This window comes from Rousettus aegyptiacus, unplaced genomic scaffold (assembly GCF_014176215.1).
Source record: "Rousettus aegyptiacus isolate mRouAeg1 unplaced genomic scaffold, mRouAeg1.p scaffold_m13_p_3, whole genome shotgun sequence".
Lineage (NCBI taxonomy): Eukaryota > Metazoa > Chordata > Mammalia > Chiroptera > Pteropodidae > Rousettus > Rousettus aegyptiacus.
The window spans coordinates 51,951,967-51,969,943 of NW_023416306.1; the positions used below are offsets into that span (position 1 = coordinate 51,951,967).

At 35.4% G+C, this 17,977-nt stretch overlaps 1 protein-coding gene across 49 annotated transcripts in view; it reads right to left on the bottom strand.

Annotated features, from left to right (window-relative positions):
- The window catches only part of PTPRD (protein tyrosine phosphatase receptor type D), a 1,934,582-nt gene that overhangs the window by 88,612 nt on the left and 1,827,993 nt on the right, over nt 1–17,977 (bottom strand). For 35 of the 49 annotated variants that reach the window (XM_036238646.1, XM_036238649.1, XM_036238671.1 and 32 more), the window contains 2 exons: nt 12,096–12,137; nt 11,492–11,589 (listed from right to left, as the gene is read on the bottom strand). In XM_036238646.1, coding sequence (XP_036094539.1) covers nt 11,492–11,589; nt 12,096–12,137 — 140 coding nt within the window. The remainder of the gene's footprint in view (nt 1–11,491; nt 11,590–12,095; nt 12,138–17,977) is intronic. The other 14 variants (XM_036238662.1, XM_036238675.1, XM_036238674.1 and 11 more) reach the window with 1 other exon arrangement.

Below are 17,977 nucleotides of genomic sequence, written 5' to 3' on the forward strand. Positions count from 1 at the left end.
CTCCAGTTGCTGCATCCATGATGACTGAATGTTTCCCAAGGCATTGCTAAATCCACAAGTTCATGTAATGTCTTAGTGCTTACATCATTCTCTTTTATACTCTCTGTACTCCTGACATAGTAATGTGTCCGCCAATTATTTTTCAAATACGACGAACTGTTTAGCCACGGTAGAAAAACCATGGCAAATGATACTGCCACTACCATTTATTAAATTTAAAAAGAAATATATAAATAAGCAAAGGCATCCCTATAGTGTTGGGCAGCAACAGGCTCTCCTTGCTCCAATCTCTTGTTGCAGCATTGTTAAAATTCTGCCCAAGAGCTGTCCTCACAAGTGACATAAACATAGATACATTTGGTTGGTCTCTGGGGTGCTCGCAGCTTTAGGAGAAGCAGAAAATCATTTCCAGGTCTTGAGAATATTTTTGAGATTATCTAGTGCAGATTCTTTGGCATGTTGTCATAACCTTTCACAAGGGCAATCACCTTTCCCAGATCATCGCTCAGCATCATGACCCCTATGTTGCAGTGACAGGCACAGAAGAGATCAGGGAGCCCTGCATAAGCCATGCCCCTTCTCATCGCAATGCCTTTGTGTGTGCATCTCTCTTGGGCTAGCAAATTTCAGTGACTCCTCAACTCAGATGTTCTCTGGGAAGCCTCTCCTTAGTATTGCCTTTTCTTTGGCCACTCCCTACTCATATATACCATGTTTTTATAATTATTGGTTCTTTTTTTTCTATTTTTTTTTTTTCCTAGGAGACTATGGACTCGTCCAGGGCAGAGCTTATTTTTTGATCATTTTTATTCTCCAGTAAATGTCAAACAGATGAAGGCATTTGAATGGTTTCTCTTATAAATAAGGAAACTGAAACCAAGGGAGGTAAACAACTTGTCTAGGGGCATTAAAATTCATAGCAGAGACACAAGGACGGGTTCTACTCATCGGTAAGAAGAATTTTTTTTTTTCTGAAAACGTAATATGTATTTAATTTCAAGAAATTCTATTATGTACAAAATATGAAAAGAACTTTGTGGACATCATAAACACCTTCCATCTTCATCACCTCTCCATCTTCTCTTAATTGCTTTCATAGAGATTCTTTTTGGAAGAAGGAGAAGGAATGTAATAGAAGATAATATGACTCATAAGAAAAATTTAGTGTTATTGAGTGACCAATAGGTAGGTCACGTGTGTTAAAAGTTCATCACATCGAGGGCCCCTTCAATTTAATTCGTGCTTGCCTTTGTACAGAAAGGCAAGAGGCCAGGTGCCTAACATATATTCATTTTCATCACAAGCTCATAAGTAGACACTGATATTCTTAACTTAAATAAGATAATCAAAGCTACACAAGCTGAAGTAACTGGTTCAGGGTCAAGCAGCACAGCTACTAATTGGCACCATTAAAATATGAACTTTGTTTTCTCTGACTTCAAAACTTTCTCTGGCATCCATGATTACATTTCTCTAAACACACACATTGCTCTGGCCCTGAAATCTCAACTTCATTTAAAAATAAAAATAAAACTCAAAAAGTGGCCACTTTAAAAATTCTTGCTATAGTCTCTTTGAAGTTGAAAGTTTACTTTGGAACCAGAGATACTTCAAGATCGTGTCTTTAGAGTGTTGGGCTCTACATGGGAACAAATGGAAAGACAATTTAAACAACGTCCAGCGATGGTCAAGGGCCAGTTTGTTATGGTGAACTTATATGAGAACAAGGATTGAGAAACAGAAACCTAGAGTTATATGAGATTCCCCCAGGACGAGTATAACTCCAAGAGAATAAAAAAAAGGATCAAGTGTAAAAGATATGGAACTTAACGTCAGTAAGGAAAATGTTTGAGGTTGAAAAGAAGTGGGTACAAGAACAAACATTAAAAAGTACAAAAGAAATAAGCTTTGAAAATTGAGAACTTGGTTGCAGTTTGAGTTCCAACAACTACACAAATTCAGAAAGAATAAAAGGCTATAAACACAGATACACACATCCTGGCTTTGGATGCAATGTTTCATTTTAGGGCGAGCTGCTGGGTCTTTGTGTACTACTAGATTTGTTTACAAGATGCAGAATGGCAGCCGGCTGGGAAGGGACTCTATGTACCTTTATATCTTACTTGGTGAGGCTGGCCCTTAGCTACAAAGGAAGAAAGCATCTTCTCAAATTGCCAACTAGCAGGCCCATCTTTACTATAAAACTACGCTGGGAGATTAATCAGTAGGTACTTTTGAGTTAAAGCTGAGGAGTCTGCATTAAAATGTATTCACTTCTGTACTGTGGAAGTATAATAACAGTCTATTTTCTGAGAGAAAAGGGCCTGAAAATAAGGCTTCGCTGCTGATGGATCAGGTGGGCATGTCGACTGAGGAAAGCTGCTCTTTTTACAGAATGACATTCTTTGTTCTCTTCACTCCTGTTGTTGGTATAGGCAATTTTGATCACAACAAAGAGTTTCTGTGAACTGTAAATTTAGTTAGAAATCGATACAGACACACACTTTGGTTAATCATTTGCTGCGTATCCATTGGTGAGCTTACTGTCATGTGGCCAATGGCAAACAGAGAAGGCGTAACACCTAATTAGCAGATTATATTTGAACACAGAAAATGATTAAATAAAAGAATGTGCAACATAGTATGTGTTAATTGCATTGGTTTAAACTAGCAACTTTTCTTTTTCATTTCTTCTTCTTTTTTCTTTTTTTACTGAGTTCACCAAAGCCCTAGGCATTTGACCAATGACAGGATGGGAAGAAGCTGGGGTTTCATTGATTCTAAGACAGATTCCTTTTCTTTCACATTTCGACATCTTTATTACATTGATGTACATCTTAAAACTGATGGTATCTATTTGATGAAATAACAGCTACTAACATAACAGCATATCAGGGACTGTGCTAAGCATTTTATATGTATTAATTTATTTTAAATTACCTATGAGGTAAGTACAGTACTATGATTACTTCCTTTGAAAAAAAATAAAGAAACTAAAATAGAGAGAGGTTCAGTTATTTGCTTACGGTCACACAGCTTAAGCCAGGTGCCAAACTTAGGCAGCCTAACTTCAGGCCTGTGTACTTAGCCACTGTGCATCTCTCTCCTTCATATTATTCTCATTGTTGGATCAATGAGCAGAGGGCACCAAATGCCAGGCAGACTGGCTTGTCCTAATTTGAAGCAAGAAAACTGACTGCTATGTTCTTAAGGAAGTGGGTAATGAATCTCCCGCCAGCACTCCCAATATTAGATTATCAGGAGATTCCACTTCAGAGTGGTAAATTTAGCCATTTGATCTCTTCGACTGGAGTCAACTTGGTTTAACCGGCTCAGGAATAAAAAAAGTTGTTACTACTTTTGGTTTCATGAAATGACTAATTTTTTTCTCATTACATTACACAAACCACTATAATTTGTTCAAAACAACAACAACAAAAAATTATCTTTTGTGGCTCTTGTGTCAAAACATTTAAAAATGGAGGCTTTTTCCTGATCTACTGCATTCTTCAATTTTGCATAAAATATGAAAATAGATTTCTTTCATCCTCCATTTGCTTACTTCAAGAAGATGGAGGAGCTACTTCCAAGAAAAATCTAGTGCACTGAAAACTGGCAAGAAGTCAGGGTGTGTGTGTGTGTGTGTGTGTGTGTGTGCATGCACGCACGTGTGTGTTCGGTTTCTTGTCTGTGCCTCTGTAGTGCCCTAATGAACGTTTACCCTCATGAGTTTACACATGCATTATAAACTAATTGAAAGCAGATATGACAAGTGGTTTCACATTACAAAAGCTCGCAAGTTTATAAAACATTTAGTAATGAAGGTTTTATGTGTACAAATGTACTCTGGCATACATGGTCAAATACACCAAGAGCCTTTTCCTAAGGAAAATAGAAATGTTTTCTTTTGTGGTCACTGCTTTGATGACAGAAAACTTTGTCCCTTCTATGGAAAATGATAGTATTTACCATTGGGAATGAAGAAACTGTCTACAGAGCAAAGAAATGCATTGTTAGCATGTCATAGGAAAACCACTGGGTTTTCCCAGGGATGGTCATGCAATCCAAATTGGGAAGTATGACATTTTCACAGAAATTTTTAATATAAATATTATTCTAGTTCAAGACTTTGGTTTATGGACTCCATTATAATAAAGGCATAGTAAGACTCAAACAGTAAAACATTTTGGTGTCTAGGGCAGGTAAGTTAAGGTACAGTGTTCTTCTAACAACAAGAAGGCATAAATCTATGACCTGGTTCAACTATAACTAGGTATGTGACCTTGGGAAAGTTACTCTTTTCTCTATGTCTTCTTATTCCTTATGATCTTCGAGACCCATTCCAGCTCCTAACATTTAAAAATATGGTCTATGTAATGTTTTTGAATGTCTCTATATGTCTTTGCACTGCCTCAATATACTTAATTATTTGTGAAAGAAATAACATATCTTTTTTTCTTTGCCTATCTGTTTCTTTACCTATAGTGAAGATTTTAGCTTACTGGACAAAGGCGCTACATACATGCTGTTATTAAAAGAGAAGGACAGGACTATACTATCTGAATTATTTCAGAAAGAGGCTCATTATCATCTGCACAGACTGGAGATGTGAGAGTACTGCCATGAGTACAGAAAGAAACCTCAGCACATTTGCATGCTAAATGGTGGAGGACATGTGAGTGCTGAGATCAAAGACAATACAGCTCCAGAGATGGCAGCAAAGACACGGGGATTGAGTTGTGACTGGGAATAAAATAGGTCAAGAGTGTCCTTTTCGTAGGGTTTCTGGGAACGACAGTTTCTTGCCCCTCCCTGGAGGATCACAACAAAAAGACTGCTCTTCAGAGTAGTTTTAATATTTATCTTTAAGATAATACTAAATACTAAATATGCTAATGATGACAAATTTGAAACTAGATGTTGGATGACTATTCAAGTCAGTGTAACTGCCATGGCAGAATAGACTGTAGTCCAAAGGTAATTTGTAAGTTAGATTTTAGGATCTTGGAAGAAAATTTGCTATTGGAACTATGTTTAAAAAGTTATTTTCTCAACCTAGACCATAAAATGTATAAAATCTATAATGTACCTGATGTGATCTAGGAGATTATTTTCATGGAAAACTGTATCTTGAAAACCAAACTGGGAGCTAGTTTCATATCTTCTCTGACTTTGTAGCTTTTCTTGCTGGTGACCATAAGGATGCCCTTGTGTCAAGATCTTGACCAATGGGAGTGGAGTGAATACATACAGTCGGGAGTTAATTAATCCTGTCTCTAGAAAAGAAGAAACTTATCTACATAACTAAGAGAGAAGATTGCTTCCATCTCATTAACTCCTCACATTACAAAGCACAATTGGACCAATGTGCAGAAGTCAGAGTATCTCTGCTTTGAATAGCACTGTTTGTATGCTTAAGGTAATCTGGACACATATGTTCTTAAACTAAGAACTGCTTTATAATTCCCTAATTCTTCTTCTTCTCCCCAGTTTCTCCCTCATTGTTTCCATTACACACACTGATGACAGATTAACTTCTTAAGAAACCAACTTATAAGCATGCTCTGTATTCTCATCATACTTTAAAAAAGCTTTTATTGTAGGATTGATTTTATTATAAATTTTCATTGATATGTCTGTCTGTTCAATAAAAGAGTAAATTACTTGAGGGTAAGCATGTAGGAGCTTAATAAATACTTTATTAGTTTTTTACAAATATGTGATACTTAAGTATAACATATTTCAAAAATCTTTCTTGGGCTTTCTATATAAAATAATCCAACCTTTAAGGTACCATTTATTAAGCTCTATATTCATATATGTGTGTGTGTGTATACACACACACACACACGTATTGTACATATATATAAAATATACATAAATCATGTGTGTCCTAGAATTGATATATATACAAACACACATTCCATGATCTCTAATTCTCATGGTGACACATTTTACAAATGAGAAACCTGTAAGATTATATAATTGTGCAAGACTATACCATACGATGTATTCCAATCAAAATATAAATTTCCCTGGGTCCAAAGCCCATGTTCTTTCCAACACTGACTGCCCACTCTCACCACTCACTGGTGAGCCTGGCACTGAAAGCTCATTATAATTTTTGGCCTTTATTGCCCAACCTAATTCCACCCAGCTTTCTACCATAAGCAATTTGTTCTATCATAACAAGTCTACTTAGTGCTCCCCCTACCTGCACATATGCATTATTATGCAAAGCTATCATGAGGATATCTCGTTAAAATGCAGATATAGACCCAGTAGATTTGGGATAGTGGCAAAAGTTCTGCATTTCCAGCCAAGCTCTTAAAAGATACCAATGTGGCTAGTCTGCACTTCATACTTTGAACAGGAAAGTACCAGAACATTCTTTTCCTGTGTATCTTTGACCTTTCTCTTGACAAAATACTCCTCACCTTTCTCTTCCTACCTCCGCTACCAGTACCACCTTTTCTTCAATACCTTTCTCAGTTCTTCATTACATTTGATCATTACTAAATCCTAGCAACATCCCACTAGCATTTAAGATTAGCTCCTGGGGATTCTTCTTGTTTATGCACATGTATCTTAGCCTACTAGACAACCTGAAAGTATAGGTTTCTTATAACTTCTATATTCTTCTCAGCACTTAGTATCATGGTTTTCTGTAGTCATATGGTATATAATTATCAGTTAATCTTTCAGGTTCAAAAGCCCCCTTCCATAGTAGTCTCCCGTTTTCCAGTCCAAGGAAGGAGCCAGATCTATATGAATTGGTTGTTAACAGCTATGTCCTAATTGTGTCTCCATAACAAATGAGTTAACTGGAGTTTAGAGTTTGTTCTCTGGCATTTGGAATTTGACTGGCAAGAAAAATGTTTTCTCTTTTCTGGGGCGGGGGGGGGGCTCTATGTAAATGAAAGTATGATCAAAGGCTGTATTTTCTATATCTGACTGAGAGAAACAAGAAGCTTGCCTGTACAGAGGGAAGACTAAAGCTAGCCCAGAAAAACATTAAGATGATAGTTTCAGAGAAGATATCTGGAAATCTCTACAGTCCTCCAGGACCAGGTAACAGTTTTTGAAATGCATTGCTAGCCTTTTGCTCTATAATAAATAATTTATAAATAAATGTATAATAAATAATTCATAATAAATAAACAAACTTCCCTTAGTTTTCTCTTAAGCAAACGCTACGAGCTGTAATTACTCATAACCAATCTAATATAAATAGGACTTATGTATGTAATATTAGTAATGATATGATAACTGTGATGCCACCAAATAAATATCATATACTGGTTTATCTGCCATCCCAGGAAATGGTGAAATGAAGGCCAAAGTGTCATATTCTGTAATTTATTATCCTAAACCAATGATGTTTCTCAAATTAAAGTCTTTAGAACACCTACTTCAAAATCACCTGAAGTGCTCTTTTAAAATAGACATTTTCTGAAAGAAAATATTTTCAAATTATATATCTAATAAGAAATTACTGTCCAAAATTTATAAAGAACTCATGCAGCTCAATAGCAAAAAACCCCCGAATAATTCAATTAAAAATGGGCCAAGGAGCTGAACTGAATTTTTCAAAAGAAGACATACAAATCTCCAAAAGGTACATGAAAAGGTGCTCAACATCATTAATCTTCAGGGAAATGCACATTGAAAGTACAATGAAAAATCAGCTCATACCTGTTAGGATGGCTGTCATCATGAAGACGAGAAATAAGTGTTAGCAAGAATATGGAGCAAAGGAAACCCTTGAGCATTGTTGGTGGGAATCTAAATTGGTACTGCCCCTGTGGAAAACAGTGTGCAGGTTCCTCCAGAAATTAAAAAATAGAATTATTTATGATTTAGCAATTTGACTTATGGGTATATATCCAAAGCAAACAACATCACTATCTCACAGAGATATCTGTACCTCCATGTTCACTATAGCATTATTCATAAGCCAAGACATGGAACCAACTTAAGTGTCTATCTATGGATAAATGGATCAAGAAAATATGGTATGTGCATGTACAATAGAATATCATTCAATTATAAAAAGAAGTAAATTCTGACATTTACAACAACATGGTTGGACCGTGAGACCATTATCCTAAATGAAGTAAGCCAGACAAAAAAAAAGAAATACTGTATGATCTCATTTATATGTGGAATTAAAAACAAAAACAAAAACAAAACACCAGAACTCATAGAAACAGAACAGATTGGTAGTTGCTAGAGGCAGGGGTAGGGGATGGGGATAATGAGTGAAGGTGGTCAAAAAATATCAACTTATACTGATAAGATAAATAAGTCCTGGGGGCATAATGTATGATATAATAACTATAGTTGACAATATGATATTATATACTTGAAAATTGCTAGGTGAGTACATCTTAAAAGTTATTAATGCAAGAAAAAAATTTTAACTATGTGAGGTGATAGATATTAACTAAACTTACTGTAGTAACCACTTTGCAATATATAGTATGACAAATCATTATGTTGTACACTGCAAACTAATACAATGTTATATGTCAATTACGCTACAATAAAACTGGGGATAATACAATTAGTGTTACTGGTTACCATGGCTGATCTACTGAACCAGCTGGGAACAGAAATTTGAATTTTAATTTGGCTTCTGGATGTTCCACAGGCATTAGCTGAGACTTGGTTTGGCAAGGCCTACACATACTACTCTGAATCAGTCTGAAGAGTCACTGCCTAAAGCACTGGCCTTGACAGTAACACCGACTTTAAGGAGGACTTTATCCCCTGCATTCTAGATGCCATTCCCAAATTCTGGCTACTTAAATTTTAGTAAGTCTTTGCCATCTCATATCACTTAATGAAAACCTAAAGTATTTGTAAAGACCTTCAAGATGCAGTTATACTAATTTCTCAGGACTCTTCTTCCAGCTGTCATTGAATCCAATGTCTGAGCCCAATGCGATTTATGGTAAATAGTCTCTCACATGATTTAATAATGCTGAGCTACTATTTCAATCTATTATTCCCTTCTATTCTGATCTCAAGATAAGTGCAAACAGTTTCATGCCTTAATTCTATTTGAGTCTTAGAATCAGAGTAACAAATTTAGCTTCTTGCATTTTGAAAGATCCGAGTAAACATTAATCCATAGTGATTATGACAAAATAATGAAATGTTTAAAAGTAATGTGACTTATCTTTTCTCCATTTTCTTTACTGAAAACCAGTAAAAATATATGTTCATATTTATACGAGTAATAATATTCAAAAACACATTTTTTTCAAGTGTTGCTCTGTGGCCTAAAATATTAGGTGGAGGCCTTTATCCTATTATCACAGATGAATATACTACACTTAAATATCTCCTTCATGGCTGTTAGGGCACAGTAGAGTCAATTCATGCCCAGGGAGCTTTAATCACAGATCACGGTCATGATAAATGGTAAAGAGTCAGTGTGGGCTATCACGTCAATGGCTATTGGGGGAGTTTTTAACGGCACATTGCCAGCATGCAGTTCATAACTACTTTCAAAGAGCACTTCTGACCTAATGGCTAAAATGGCTAAATGAGTATCATTAGACCATCTTTAAATGCAGCATTCCTGAAGAAATTCCATATTTAAAGGAAGCCAGTTTTTGTAGTCAGTGCATACAACCAAGATTGCTTGAGTGTTGCAAATACTGTCAGTGGTTTAAAGTCATAATGGTGGAGTGAATTAATGGCTTATTAACAAGTTGAACTATCAAATTTTAATTTTGTGACCCATTGTCATCCATGATCGTTAATATAGTATTAAAGTAGGGCTACGAAGAAAATATCACAATAAAACAATAAGAAGTATCATGATAAAGATGAAGAGCAGGCTGGAGAGGTGAAAGATTTCTGGTTGGTGAAAACTGACACTTAACTAAGAGGTTTTCATGTTGCCCCAGGTGACATTCCTCACATGCCTTGTTTTCTTTCTTAAAACTCAATTTGCTGCCTCAAGCTCCAATCCAGAAACTACTGAAATTGTTTTAAAGAATACTACATAATATAAAAAGAGCCATTATAACCTAGAAGAAGAATAGGAAAAAAATAAGAAGCTGAGCATTTGATAAAGTAAGACATTTCATAATCCAATGTGAGCTTCATAAAATTGAAAATATTCTCCTGCGTGCTTGGAACAGAATAAATGAAAATCTAACTTAACCAATTGGGTGTGTGTGGGGAATCCAAATCTACCCCCTACCTACGCCAAAACGATGACGACGACAACAACAACAACAACAACACCACCACCACCAGACAAAATCCCTTGGGTTATAGCAAGTCTTTTACAAAGACGGAGTATGCAAATTAAATAAAAAGAGTATTCGGCTGTCAAGGGTGGAGGTGTATGGAGCTACATATATGTTTTGCTTAGCCACCGCGGTGATTTAAAATAATGAAAATTTGAAGATTTGAAGACATTCAAAGTTCATGCAAATATCCAGAGTGCCACAGGCTCCATTGCTCCACATTTTCTCACATGGAGCTTCTTCATATAGTTGATACCCCTTAAGTCACATGAAATTGGGGCTCCTCTCAGAGAAATTTTACCAAATGTGAAAGGACAGAATGTTAGAGCTGGTAGGGATTAAGAGATTTTCTAGTACAACAGCCTCATTTAATGTTGATATAACAGAAACCACGGGAGGTATCAGATTCTTATTAAGTAAATAAGTAGAAATTCTGTATGGTAGAATTTGAGTTACACAGTCACTCAACAACCTTTGTTGTTTAGAACAACTGCAAGATTTTAGTTGTACATTTCAATCTTATGGTAAATAATAATAATGGTTTAGTTATCAATAATTCACTATGTACTCTTATTTCTGGAAAATACCAGAAATAAACAGTTTTACAACTTTCTGCTTGATAAATGCCACAATATACAAACACATGCACATTTATGGAGACTTTTTTTCACTTTTATCAAGAATTCACACAGCACATTTACAGAAATTTTACAATGCCAGTTTATGTTGCTTTGAAACAGGTAACTTTCTGAGAACATCTGACTATCTTTGACTATCTTAACATTAGCTCTTGTATTATTTTAGACTGAAGGGTAAAATCATGTATAGGTAGTCAAGTATTACAGAGTTTTCAGGCAGTGTAAAACTAAGAATACTGAGAAATCTACTTGTTCCCTATAATCTCTTTTTCAGTGAGGATTCTCACCATGAATCATTGTATTTGGCACCCATTTGCACACTGGGAAGCTTATTAATTCAGTATATTCTATGAACTTCAAACTAGAAAAGATAAATCAATCTCATTAAGTAACACTGAACAAATGTAAAATATTCAACACCATTTAAATGTGTAACTACCATGCTGATTATGCAGACATTTATATCTGATTCTGAGTCACATTTAAAAGAAAAAGCACTGATAAAGTTAATTTTCAAGAATAAAGTCAAAATAACGAGAGGGACAACTCTTAAAATTACTGTCGAGTATAAACACTCTGAATTACCTCATATTCCTGGGAAAACTTCAAGTTGTCGTTTGCTTTCAACCTTTCAATGTGATCTGCAAGTTCCAAGATAGGTATTGGAGGATGACTAGCCATACCTATTAAAAGGAAAGAAGAAATACATTTGAAAACAAATAAAAATAATGCTAAGTATTCCAAAATATAGAAAATACTATAGTTAGAAATGGCCTGAAAATATGTGAGTAGTAAAGATGTTTTATGTGAGGAAGCAGGCAGATAGTTTGGTTACTCAAAGCAGGACATGCTCTGGAAGGATGAATTTTGTAGCCAAATGAAAAGTCACCAAGCATAATCCCCAAACTAACACTCCTGGTGTAAAAGAAAGTGTTATTGTGCTATAAATCAATGCGGTTAGCTAGCGGAGAAAAATGACAGTCAGGCTTGATGTCAACTTCTGCTTTGAGTAATGACTATTATGTCATTTCAAACTCCTTCTCCTGCACTGTGTGAAATGGAAATTGTGTGGAATTAAATGGTGTAAAGTGAACTAAGAAAACAGACACTGAGAAAGGCCTAAAAAGGGAAAGAGTAGTAGCTTGATAGGAAACATAAAGTGACTTATGCATAATCAAGTAAAACTAACTTGAAGAATGAAGGTTACCAGGGTAACCGGAATCATCAGAACCTGCAAAGGAAATGATGGTGTAAATAAAATAAATAGAATGAATTTGTTAAAAAAATGAAATGTATAGTCTGATATACTTTTTAAAAGGATTAATAAAAATACAGCAAATTTTTACAGAATTCACTATACATTGTGACTTGATTAAGATCGCTTTAATATTTCACAAACCTGTAGGTGACTGACATTCACATGCAAACATGGACGCAAAGAATGACATGCACCACAGCTCATAGACAATAATCACTGATGACAAAATCAGACAACAAACTAAATTTCAAAAATGTTCCACTAGTAGCAGATTGTAGATGTTGGGGTTACAACCTTCTCCTGGACATTTACAAATGGCTATGCTAACAGCTTTGTGGTATATTACCCAGGTCCCATTATTCATCCCCCAACAAACCTACAATCTACTTCAGGTGTAAACATCTTTGTCCAGTAATGGAAAATGAATGCAGGAAAGTGAGCAAACAGTGAAAGAACAAGGAGGGAAAAAGAGTGGAAAAACAAAGAAAGCAGTGACAGGGAGTGGCACATCTTAGTTCAGTCTGCCAGCTGAAGATACATCAGTTTCACAGATTCTATTAAAAGTGACCCACTGGTAATTTTGGTGATTCCTGTGTCTCCCAATGTTTTACTTTTCATGTGATTTGCACTTTATTTCTTTCAGATTAATTTCTTAAGAGTAACCTGAGAGAATATTGTCATACAGATACAAATTCCAGCTGGCTAGAAAAACTTGAACTAGCATATACCCCCAGGGAAGCCTCTGAAGTGGAAAAAGAATGAGGGAGGGGCTCAAACTGGAAGCCATGTTGACATGTGGCTGTCTCTGGGACTCTTTGGAGGGTGTCAGCCCGTGGAATGGTTACCAATAAGTCAACATGACCTGTGATTACTTGGTGGGCATTTCAGAAATTATGCCATCATTGAAAGTCACCCAGTAAGTCCCTTTATCTCAAATGCCAAGTTATCAATAGTTCCGGTAAGTGAAAACCATTTTTTTTTTCTTCTAGATCATCAGTTTAGCACAATGGTGTGAATTTTGATGTTTTAGCATTCATGGCTATGAAGATCTGCTTCCAGTCAGTTAAAATCTTAATGAAAGATCCGATAAAAATGAATTGGTTTTTGAAGTAAAAACTCTTTGTTGCTGATATAATTATGCATTTGTACCAAAATGTTGGCGTCCATTTCTGGAACATATTCATATAGATGGTAGAATTGAACTAATTTACATTCTTTGCAGGGAGTGGGTGGTTGACAGTGGTCTGATAATTAAAGTGATCTTATCCAGATGAGGCACCCCCAACAACAAGAATGGAAATGCAAAGGCACGAGGGACTCTAGACTTATTTGGAAATGGAAATGGAATAATGTGGACATCCATTACAGTGCTTAAACAGAGAAAATAATAGAGACAAAGATGTTTAGACCTTTTCGAGCGAATCGTGGGAGAGAGTTATTATCATATATGGACTGAGTGGTGGTTTGGCTAGAGAGGGAGGACACAGAGCCAATCAGGGAGGCGTAGGGGACTGAATTACTGCTCAAAGCTGCAAAAAGTAAAGCCAGTTGGAGATGGGAAAAGTATTAGTATAACAGCAGTAGAAGACCATAATAATCAACCAAAGATGCGATCAACATATTTAATTCTGGCATGCACTGGCACGTGATCTGGAAGTATTACTTTGGACGCTAATTACAAAGAAATCCAAGCAAGCCTGCACTGACTCATTATATTCTAAAGTAGGATCTATATATCACATACAATGATACTGTGAAGTTCAAGAATCATTTAAGGCTTGTCAGTGTGTATCATATTATGCCAAAGTTCTAGGACAAGTAAAAATGGCAGAATGGATGTTTAGCAGAAAAGGGAGAACTTGTGGGAATCTAATGGTATAGGAGAAGGAATCTTAGACTAGAGTATTGGACACTCATTCTACTTCTGGTTCGGCCATCTACTAATAGGGACAAATCACTTGTTATCAAGCACCTCAGCTTGCTTATGCATAAAAGTACAGAACTAAATAAATTCTGGAATTGATTGCTTCTTTATAATTCTCATTTCTATCACATGTAGACAGGATTTCTGAAGATATGGAACAACAGAGAAGATCTCTTGGATATAGTTCATACATAAGGGTTCTAAAAGTTATAGCACCTTTTCTGAGGGGTGGTAAAGATTTACTTTTTACAAAATCAAAAAATCTTATGCAGTTGAATTACCTATTTTCAAATTATTTAAGTTTAATATCTTTTTTTTAACTAACCAAAAATATATTATGATGTCATATCATGTAGCAACATAAAAATTATGCTAAAGAATAAACCTGGGATGAAAATCCTCTAATACGAAACTCTTTAGCTAATATCAGAAAATAATCACCAAAGATCTACTACTAAATAGCATTTTATAATTCTCCCCAAAACTTCTCCACTGTCCAATGTTGAAAAAAATTTTATATGATATAATCAGGCATGTTAGATTCTGAATGAAAAACTACACATGCTAAGAAAATTATGATGTTGATCTCGCTAGACCTTTTCAATCTTTTATCTTGTCATTGTTCATAGTCTACAAACCAAAGCTGTTATTAGACCAGTGTTTTCACATTAGCATCATTTGAGGTACTTTAAAATTCCTTCTTTCCAGGCTGCACACCAGACCAGTTAAGTCAGAATCTCTGGGTGTGGAAACCAGACACTGTTATTTTTAAAGTTCCCAGTAATGGTTCTCAGACCTATGGGAATTCTTGACAGGGCACCGATAACTCCATTTATTTAGTTACTTCATTCAAAAATCATATCAGAGTTTATGAGAATGAGAACAACTTTCTTCTGGTGCTACTCCTGAATCTGCTCTGACTCTCCATTAGCAAGCTTTAGTACTTTAGCTATTATCAGCAGCAAAAAAAACCTTGAAGTATAGCTCACAACTGATGAGGACTTGCCAGGGTCATGACCTCATCAGTTCGAAGCTACAAATGCACAACATTTTAAAGGCACATGTTGAATCTGAGCAGAGTTTTCATTTTGAAGCTATGATATCCTCGAAATACACTGTCAACATGAAAAATGACAGATACAGTCTCCAAATTCTGCCTGAAGTGGAGGAAAAACATAGTAGCTACTTTTAACAGGGTACATATTTGTGATAGTAATGTCATAGTGGCTTCCTTATAGAAGTAAGCATTAAAATCAAAGCGTTTTAAGCTGAGAGGTGGCTTAGATGTTACTTAGTCCAGCATTTTTCATTTCATGAACTTAAGAGGATTCTGAAGTCCAGAGAAGTTAAATGACTTGTATATATTAGCCTGGCTAGTAAATAACAAATAAGTGTTTTCAGCATCTTTGTACTACAATATTTCTAGAATGGCAGTTATGATCTTCAAAAGCAGGGGCAAAGTCTCCAGTGGCTGAAAGGGCTAGGCTGATAAGGTAAATCACCGAAGATGTCCAGGTACTGTACTGCATAGTAAACGCTTTCACAAAGAAATGCACTCATCCCCATTTTCTCTCAACAAGTAGCCAACTAGGGCTGTCTTTCATTTACCCACTTTTAATCTCCATTGAAAGAAAAAAAAATGTTTCTATTATATGAAAAATAACAATAACCATGAGATGAAATGGCAACTAACATCTAGTCTCAATGTTAGAGTCATCTTTAGGGGTGATGTAGGCTGTAGAGAACTTCCAGGACGGTGAAACTACTCGGTTCTAGCAGATATTTTCCAAGCGTTACTGCAGAGCCAAGAGGGTGAGACTTTTCAGGTTTTCAATAGTAACTGAAAACCTACATTTTGTGATGCTTCCTCAGTTTTCACTGTGGACTCAGAAAATTGTTGAAATCCAGTGGGGCTCAAAGACAAGACCTTTGCAGGCCACATTTGGCTAACTAGATTGTGACCTCTGTTTTGAAAGAGCAAAATGTTCCTTTCGTGTGTGTGAATTAAAACCAAAGAAGGTTGGGAGTGACAGACTACATGTTTGTAGCCACAAGGCAATGGGGTGGACATCAAGCATTGTTCAGGGGATAGGACAATGATACTTTTCACATAGGCCACCCTCTGATCTGTGGGTTTATCTATTTGCCCTCTTCTCAGACCCGTTAATTTTACTAACTAGAAAAATGAAGTTCAGATGGATTAAAAGGGCTCGATCAAAGTCATCATTATCAGTAAAACCATAGCTGCGTGGGGATTTGAGACCAGACCTTGTCACTTCTCAGTCTGGGTACTTCTCATTAAGCCATGCTATCTCTTAAATCATTAAACACCCTGGAAGAATGATAACATGCACATAAATATGGGCCTGTGAGACTGGGCTATCTACACAGCAATACAGAGATCATAAACCATGCGCAGTTTCAGAATATGTGTGAATAATATAACAGCTTCTTTTTGTAAGGTATGTCTCTTTTGGTGGTAGGGAAGAGGTAAAGGGAGCTTAGACACACAACTATATTTTCCAGTTATTTCTTGTCAAAATATTGTGTGCTTCTATAAAAAACATGTGCTAAAAGTATGCTTTCAAAATGTTAAAAACTATAGTGCTATCTGGAAGAATTTTTTGCAAATTTCTAATTTCTAATTTATAGTGTTTTTGCTTTTAAAATGTTCTGTCATATTTTACTGTCAGTAATATAATCAAAAGTATACTTCAAATTATTTTTTATCTATAGAGAATATTTATCCAATATTTACTTTATTTTCAAATGCTTTTTTTTTGCATTAAATGCTAATAGGCACTTTACAACATTACAACTATTTTGCAAATGAGAGTTTTGGAGGTCACCAATAGTGGTGGATTATCTTTTAAATGATTTTTCTTTTACTACTATATATGTGACAACTCAGTAGTTCTCTCTTCATGGTTTTCTTTTCAGCAAATTGTGATATAGGCTGGAGAATGGTTCTTGGTCATAGAGCAAGAAGAAACTAATTTGTTTGTCAAATCAGTAACTGTAGTCCTGTCAAAAGTGCACTTAATCGAATTAAGTCAGAGAGAGAAACTTAGTTTATGAAATATTTGTCAAATTTTAAGATAATATGTGTACTATTTAGAATACCCTAAATGAAATATGATGAGTTAAAGACAAAAGAGAACATTGATCTATAAGGTATAATTGCTTTTTGGTAAAACCATGACAATCTGACTTAACTAGGATCAACATTAAGGGAACGATACAGCGAGAGTGATTTTTCAGGTCAAGTACTGGATAGCATAATGAAAATTCATTTTTTATTTAGAATTTCAAAAATGCAGAATTTGAATAAATTATGTTACATTATAACATAAATTTACCATTTAAATTCAATGAACCAAATTTTTGAAGTACAGAATACAAAGAGTACATTGGGTATTTTTAACCCAGGTTGTATACCTAAGTTTCTTACAGTATAATATAAAATATGAAGATAAACAAGTATATAAAAATGGATCTTGTTAGGACTGATCAAATTAAGAGTCCTAGTAGATCAAAAGAGACATGCCAACAGCTTTCGAAGTCCACCAGTTGCTGTGCTGACTGGTGCACTGCACGACACTATTAATTACATGTTCCCTTGTACTTTTTTCTTTGTGCTAGAAAGAAAGCGTATTTCTCTGAGATGTTGAATTTCTAAATTTCTTTGTTGGGAAAAAGTAGGAATATGAACACATATTAGCAATTTCTTTGATTTTCTTATACATCACCATCATTTGACACTATTACATTTATCATAGTCATTTTGTCCAATTCTAGAGGCCATGGCCCAGAAGGGCTACACTGTAAGTAAGGGCTTTTAACAATATCTCAAAAATATCTGTAATTGGTGGTCTCTTAAAATGGTAGA